Below are 8,577 nucleotides of genomic sequence, written 5' to 3'. Positions count from 1 at the left end.
CTGTAGTTTTTCACCAGGTTTGCACACACTGCAGAAGGGATTTTGGGCCACTCCTCCACATAGATCTTCTCTAGATCAGTCAGGTTTCTGGCCTGTCGCTGAGAAACACGGAGTTTGAGCTTCCTCCAAAGATTCTCTATTGGGTTTAGGTCTGGAGACTGGCTAGGCCACGCCAGAACCTTGATATGCTTCTTACAGAGCCACTCCTTGGTTATCCTGGCTGTGTGCTTCGGGTCATTGTAATGTTGGAAGACCCAGCCTCGACCCATCTTCAATGCTCTAACTGAGGGAAGGAGGTTGTTCCCCAAAATCTCGCAATACATGGCCCTCCTACATGGTCATCCTCTCCTTAATACAGTGCAGTCGCCCTGTCCCATGTGCAGAAAAACACCCCCAAAAAATGATGCTACCACCCCCATGCTTCACAGTAGGGATGGTGTTCTTGGGATGGTACTCATCATTCTTCTTCCTCCAAACACGTTTAGTGGTATTATGACCCAAAAGTTCTATTATGGTCTCATCTGACCACATGACTTTCTCCCATGACTCCTCTGGATCATCCAAATGGTCATTGGCAAACTTAAGACGTGCCTGGACATGTGCTGGTTTAAGCAGGGGAACCTTCCGTGCCATGCATGATTTCAAACCATGACGGTCCCAGCTCTTTTCAGGTCATTGACCAGTTCCTCCCGTGTAGTTCTGGGCTGATTTCTCACCTTCCTTAGGATCATTGAGACCCCACGAGGTGAGATCTTGCATGGAGCCCCAGTCCGAGGGAGATTGACAGTCATGTTTAGCTTCTTCCATTTTCTAATAATTGCTCCAACAGTGGACCTTTTTTTCACCAAGCTGCTTGGCAATTTCCCCGTAGCCCTTTCCAGCCTTGTGGAGGTGTACAATTTTGTCTCTAGTGTCTTTGGACAGCTCTTTGGTCTTGGCCATGTTAGTAGTTGGATTCTTACTGATTGTATGGGGTGGACAGGTGTCTTTATGCAGCTAACGACCTCAAACAGGTGCATCTAATTTAGGATAATAAATGTAGTGGAGGTGGACATTTTAAAGGCAGACTAACAGGTCTTTGAGGGTCAGAATTCTAGCTGATAGACAGGTGTTCAAATACTTATTTGCAGCTGTATCATACAAATAAATAGTTTAAAAATCATATATTGTGATTTCTGGATTTTTTTTTTTAGATTATGTTTTTAGATTATGTCTCTCACAGTGGACATGCACCTACAATGACAATTTCAGACAATTTCAGATATATATATATATATATATATATATATATATATATATATATATATATATATATATATATATATATATATATATGAATAAGAGAGAGAGAGAGAGAGAGATAGAGAGAGAGAGAGACAGAGAGAGAGAGACAGAGACAGAGAGAGAGAGAGAGAGAAAGAAAGAGACCTTTGAGTTAAGTCGTTTGAGGATCTTGTCGTGGTGTTTGTTGCTGATGCCCTGCGTGATCATGTTCCTCAGGTTCCTCAGCATGGCCATGAAGGGCAGAGAATTATTATCTACAAACACACAGTGCATTTCAAATCAGGCCTGAAGTCTGGATTGGGATCAGTGAAGCTGAAGATCACAGGTTTGTTCATTATTGTTTCAGCTCATTTACAGGGACGTGTACGGTGGATACGTGACAGAATATAAACCTCTGATATTTCTGCTGTAACGTACGTGTAAAACAGGAATGAAGTGGTTCAGTATCAAACTGATAGGAAATGATGATATATAAGACGAATAATATATAAAAGGTGGATTATTTAGACCTATGAGCTTCTCCCAGGTCTCTGCTTTGTTTCCTTCCTGACTCAGTCGCGTCTCCCACGTCTCCGGCTGCTTCAGTCTCATCCTCTGATTGGCTCTTTCACTCTGCCACACCCCACTGAGCCCACTGCGCCAAAACGCCCTCACATCCGTCGGGTACCTGTACACACACACACACACACACACAAACACACACACACACACACACACAGAGCATTTATACACATCCTTCACTTTACACAGTTCCCTCCTCATCATCAAAAATGATTTCTGTGAAAACTTGGGTTTCTACTATGGTTTACCTCTGACTTAAGCACTACAGGACATACCGTTTCCCGAGGATGCTCATGACGTGCTCGGCCGGTTCTTTAATGTGGAGGCGTTTAATCAGTTTCTTCATGTTGAAATCGTTCTCTTTTTTATCTGCTGAAACCCGCTGAATCGACTTCACCTAAAGCCACACACACACACACACACACACACACACACACACACACACACACACAGAGTCAACCAACAAACCAGACACCTAACCCAAATATACTTATTATTTCTCTTTAATATAAAAAAAAAAAAAAGACATATAGACCTTAAGGTTATTAATTGTGGTAGACCAGGTAAAAAAACAGCTGGATTTTTAACATGAGTCAGATCTCAAAAGGGTCCCTATGTTGTAAAAGACGGCCCTAAGGATTACAGACCGGTACCTCTAACCTCCCACATCATGGACACCCTGGAGAGACTCGTCCTCAAACAGCAATGTACCATGGTCATCTCACATGTAGACCCCAGAGTTGAAGATGCAATCATCTACCTACTAAACTTTGGGGGGGGTGTAGGAACCATTTATACTGCTTCTCTTAATGTTAGTCAGATGTTAGGATTCAGCTTTAAATCATTTGAAGTGCTCGTTCTTAAAGTTGTACTTTCGGACATACATAGTAAACTCGCTCTGGTCACCGTGTACAGACCCCCAGGACCCTACGCTGATTTTCTTCAAGAGTTTGCTTGTTTTCTATCAGATCTCTTGATCAATTTTGATAAAGTGCTGCTTGTAGGAGATTTTAATATTCATGTAGATGATGTAAACGATGCTCTAGGATTATCATTTGTTGACTTATTAAACTCTTTTGGGGTTAAACAAAACGTCACCAGACCAACTCATCGCTTTAACCACACACTAGACTTAATAATATCCCACGGAGCAGACGTCACTGATATAGATATTTTACCTCAGAGTGATGACATCACAGACCATTACCTCATACTGTACACACTACCGGTAGAGCAGATTAGCCGTGTTGCACCACGTTATCGACCTGGTAGGACTATTGTTCCAACCACTAAGGACAGATTCGTAAATAACCTGCCTGATTTATCTCAATTTCTCACTAAACCCATAACTACTATTAATCTTGATGAGATAACTAAGAACATAGACCTTATCCTCACTAGCACATTAGACACCGTTGCCCTATCCGGTTAAAAGGTTAGAGACCAAGCACCTGCATCTTGGTATAATAGTCATACACATGCCCTCAAGAGAACAGCACGTAATCTGGAGAGAAAATGGAGGAAAACTAAATTGGAGGTATTTAGAATCGCGTATAAAGACAGTATGCTCAGCTACAGACGGGCGCTAAAAGCTGCTAGAGCTGAACACCTGAGCAAACTTATAGAAAACAACAAAAACAATCCCAGGTTCCTTTTCAGTACAGTAGCTAAACTAACTACAAATCAGGGCTCTGAAAATTGTGTTCCATCACAGTTTAGTAGTGAGGACTTTATGATTTTCTTCACTGAAAAAATAGATAACATTAGAAAAACAATTGTGGCAGTTCAACCTCTTACAGCATCTCCTGAGACAGTGTTACCTTCAACTCCACAACTCCACTGTTTTACATGTATAGGACAGGAAGAGCTGTATAATGTTATTGCCAAAGCTAAATCGACAACATGTCAGTTAGATCCAATTCCTACTAAATTACTGAAGGAAGTGTTATATACAACTGGTGAGCCTCTTCTAAATATTATTAACTCCTCACTATCTTTAGGTCACGTCCCTAAATCCCTCAAGTTAGCAGTTATTAAGCCCCTCATTAAAAACCTAATCTGGATCCAAACACGTTATCAAATTACAGACCAATTTCAAATCTCCCATTTATGTCTAAGATTTTAGAAAAGATTGTCGCTGCACAGTTATGTTCCTACCTGCAAGAGAACAATATCTTTGAAGAATTTCAGTCAGGTTTTAGGCCCCATCATAGCACAGAAACTGCTCTAGTTAAAATAACTAATGACCTGTTTTTAGCTTCAGACCAAGGCTTCATCTCGCTGTTGGTTTTACTAGATCTTAGTGCTGCATTCGACACTATAGACCATGATCTCCTCCTAGATCGCTTACAAAATTACATCGGCATTCAGGGACAGGCATTAAGCTGGTTTAAATCCTACCTGTCCGATCGTTACCATTTCGTAGATTTGAATGGAGAGCTATCCAGGCTAATGCAAGTAAATTATGGCGTGCCGCAAGGTTCAGTTCTAGGACCCCTGCTCTTCACAATATACATGCTTCCGTTAGGAAATATTATTAGAAGGCATGGAATTAGCTTCCATTGTTATGCTGATGATACTCAGCTATATATTTCATCTAAACCAGGCGATACAGCTCAATTAACCCGGATGACTGAGTGTGTTAAGGAACTAAGAGATTGGATGACCCATAACTTTCTACTTTTAAATTCTGATAAGACTGAGATTTTGCTCATCGCCCAAAACTGGTATACAGACGCTCCAGCATCTCAACCTGCATTTAGACGGATGTTCTGTAACCACTAGTTCAACGGTAAAAGACCTGGGTGTTATTTTAGACAGCGACTTGTCTTTCAAAAATCACATCAATCAGGTTACAAAACAGCCTTCTTTCACCTTAGAAATATTTCTAAGCTAAGAAATATGTTGTCTATATCCGATGCAGAGAAGCTCGTCCATGCGTTTATGACCTCCAGAATAGACTACTGTAATGCGTTACTAGGTGGATGTCCTGCTTCATTAATAAACAAGCTTCAGTTAGTCCAGAATGCAGCAGCCAGAGTTCTTACAAGGTCAAAAAAATATGATCACATAACCCCGATCTTATCGTCCCTACATTGGCTTCCTGTTAAGTTTCGAATAGACTACAAACTATTACTTCTCACTTATAAAGCACTAAATGGTTTGGCTCCGTGTATCTATCCAGTCTTTTAACACGCTACAATCCGCCACGCTCCTGAGATCTCAAAACTCTGGGCTTCTAGTAGTTCCTAGAATAGCAAAGTCCACTAAAGGTGGTAGAGCATTTTCACATTTAGCTCCTAAACTCTGGAATAGTCTTCCTGACGGTGTTGGGGCTCAGACACACTCACCCAATTTAAGTGTAGATTAAAACGTATCTTTTAGCAAAGCCTACACATAACACACATCACATCATAACCTTGTGCTCCAGAACATCTGATCACATGCACATTATCAACTTGTGCTGTTAATATCATGAACAGCAGCTATGCTAATTCCTCTCCACTGCTTCTCTTTCTCTCCCCATCCCGAGGCATCCTGAGGTTGCTCCAGCTCAGTCACCTCCCACCTCGTGATGATTACGGACCTTTAAAGAAGTAGATGCCGAACTCACAAACATCCTGAACCATCTAGAGACGTACCAGTGCCATTTGGATCCCGCTACATGTGTGGAGTTTTGACATTGGACCTCCTGGAGTGTTTAAAGGCTCTGGCATGGAGAAGCTGATGCTGGATCTGTGGTGATCACAAATGCTGAGCTTATAAAACTCGGAGCTACTAACCATATAGACTGTTTAAGACTGCAGAAAGAACATTACTTATAATCTTATACTCCAGTAATCATGTTAGTTCTCACTCTCCAGTGTTCTGTATTGTTGAAAGATTTATGATCAAACTCTTGATGTCACCCAGATGAGGATGGGTTCCCCTTTTGAGTCTGGTTCCTCTCAAGGTTTCTTCCTCATAACATCTAAGGAGTTTTCCTTGCCACAGTCGCCACGGCTTGCTCATCAGGGACAAATGCACCATTCACCATCACTGTTGATTTGTGTAAAGCTGCTTTGAGACAATGTCTGTTGTGAAAAGCGCTATACAAATAAACTTGACTTGACTTGACTTGACTTTATGTACTCACACCTGGATAAACCAGAGAGTACTGGGAGGGTCTTTGATTTCTCCTGTGCTTTTGACACCATCATGAAGAGCTCATTGTGGACTTTTGAAAATCAAACAGCTCAGACACTCTCCTATCTACATCAGTGGAACTGCAGTAGAGCTGGTTCTCCAGCTTTTAGTTCTTGGCAGTCCACATCTCTGAGGATCTGTCCTGGGACCTGAACACTTCAGCTCTGGTTAGAACAACACAACAGTATATGTATTTCTTGAGGAGTCTAAAGAAAGCTCATCTGTCCCCAGGGATTCTAACAAGTCCTTTCCTTCACCACCAGCGAAGGACTTGAGCGAGTCTGACGAGGGCCAAACTGTGATGTCTACACAACTGTCTCAGAGCATCTCCAAAGCTGCAGCTCTTGTGGGATGTTCACAATCTGCAGTGCTCATTAACTATCAAAAGTTTTTCAAGGAAGGAACAGTGGTGAACTGGTGACAGGGTCATGGACAGCTGAGGTTTATTGATGCACATGGGGAGAGAAGGGCGGTCCGTGTGGTCCGATCCAACAGACGAGCTCCTGCAGCTCAAATTGGTGACGAAATAATGCTGTTATATTAAAGATGCTGTTAATGTTTGATGAATCAGGACTGTTTTGGCATCAGAAGGGGGACCAACACTATATTAGGCAGGTGGTCATAATGTTATGCCTGATCATTGAAAATATAACTGTTATTATAATAAAGTTATTGGTGTGTCTTTATAAATGTATTTATAACAGTAATACTTGCTTATAAATAACTACAAATTGGGCTAAAAATTTTTATAAACATGGGCTTTATATAAATATCTAATCCAACCATCAACTCTAATACAGAGCTCAGATATATCAGTGTATGTTTCTAGGTTCTTTTCTCTAACACGTGCTAAGACTATAAGTGTGTCAAGCACCTTCTCTGATTTGCGCTGGATCTCCGCAATGGTGTCAAAATGTCGACTTTGAGCCAGATCTTCATCTCCAGGAAGAGAGAGAAGTCTGCATGAGTAGGGTGGGTGCACAAGTGAGATCATGTTGTTTCCGGTAAGAAACATGACAGGGCACATAGGGCACAAATCCCAGACGTGGTAACACCCGTGGTCAGAGTAGCACCAGTTGCACAGCTCCCGATGTACACTGACTAATGTAGGAAGGTGCTCCCTGTGACTGTGCCTGTTAGCATCAGTTAGCGTGTTCCAAAACTAGTCTCGAAACCTTTTGATATCACTTGAAACTTTTGTTTTTCTATCTCTAAGAAAGCAGTGATGTCCGTTTGATATAATGGCATGGAGAGGTAAACAACACTGACAAAACAGAACGAAGCAAACGTCCTCTCAGACATCAGAAGAGGACGTAAGGCAAACACTCACATATCTCTTGAGAACATGAGGGTCTGCTGCAAGAATCCTTGCCCATTTGCTCCATTCGTTGAGAGACACCTCCTGCACACACGCACACACACACACATACACAAGACTTGAATATTCATGTTCTGATCACTGTTTTATCAATGTCATGACAGTGCGCATATATATATATATGTGTGTGTGTGTGTGTGTGTGTGTGTGTGTGTGTAAATACCTTGCGTTTTTTCTTGCTGTATTTACAGCGGTGTTTGCGAGTGTTGTACTTGGCCAGCTGATACTCACTGAACTGCTTGAATTTGTCAGCCAGAGCTTTTTTCAGGCACGAGGGCAGAGAAGTGCTAAAACACTGACACAACAAAAACCACATGAAATGAAACATAACTATGTTCACTCCAGCTGTATTGTATAAGCCATCCTGCTTTCTGTGAGCTGGTGTGTGTGTGTGTGATTTATTATCTATCTATTTATAGATATATCTATTTATAGATACACATTATATATATATATATATATATATATATATATATATATATATATATATATATATATATATATATATATATATATACAGTATATATACAGTATATATGTATATATTAGGGCTGTCAATAGATTTAAATATTTAATCGCAACATAATCGCACATTTTTTCTGTACTAAATTGACCTTAAATTATATATATATATATATATATATATATATATATATATATATATATATATATATACACTATACTGCTGTGAATGCTATGCTACGGCTTTCTACTTATATAAATGTAATAATACTAATATTTTAGACTTTCTGATTACTATACATTATGACCATTATTGCAGTATAGCTTTGTATAATGCAACGTTCTATAACAATTTACAATAAATAAAGATTTAATATAACACTGCTACTGTTACTATACTAAAGATTATAGTAGTATTGTGTACAATATTACACTAATATAGTATCCTACATAATAGCAGTGTACTGCATGGTGAACTACAGGAATTCTTTACTGTACTATGATGGAGTGTTAATACATTAATCTATATAGTGAAAATATTAGTAGCATCCAAATAGCTTTTAGCTTTAAATTTAAGGTCAGGTTTCACCAGTTTCAGATTCTTTGTGCTTATAATAACAGTAATTTATATTTAACTGAATGGTTTGTATGTTCTCCGGTTTCCTCCCTCAGTCCAAAGACTTTAACCAGCGTTGTAAGCTGATTAG

At 40.0% G+C, this 8,577-nt stretch overlaps 1 protein-coding gene across 1 annotated transcript in view; it reads right to left on the bottom strand.

Moving 5' to 3' along the window:
• The window catches only part of LOC124394819 (telomerase protein component 1-like), a gene marked incomplete at its 3' end in the record, with an annotated part of 35,017 nt that overhangs the window by 21,392 nt on the left and 5,048 nt on the right, over nucleotides 1-8,577 (bottom strand). Inside the window, exons 6-10 of the mRNA XM_046863295.1 lie at nucleotides 7,572-7,703; nucleotides 7,361-7,432; nucleotides 2,121-2,242; nucleotides 1,794-1,951; nucleotides 1,429-1,538 (exon numbers count right to left, since the gene is read on the bottom strand). Of these exons, the coding sequence (XP_046719251.1) occupies nucleotides 1,429-1,538; nucleotides 1,794-1,951; nucleotides 2,121-2,242; nucleotides 7,361-7,432; nucleotides 7,572-7,703 (594 nt within the window). The remainder of the gene's footprint in view (nucleotides 1-1,428; nucleotides 1,539-1,793; nucleotides 1,952-2,120; nucleotides 2,243-7,360; nucleotides 7,433-7,571; nucleotides 7,704-8,577) is intronic.

Source organism: Silurus meridionalis, chromosome 12, assembly GCF_014805685.1.
Source record: "Silurus meridionalis isolate SWU-2019-XX chromosome 12, ASM1480568v1, whole genome shotgun sequence".
Classification (NCBI taxonomy): Eukaryota; Metazoa; Chordata; class Actinopteri; order Siluriformes; family Siluridae; genus Silurus; species Silurus meridionalis.
The sequence above is the reverse complement of the archived record's forward strand: the minus strand, read 5'-3'. Positions and strand labels throughout refer to the sequence as shown.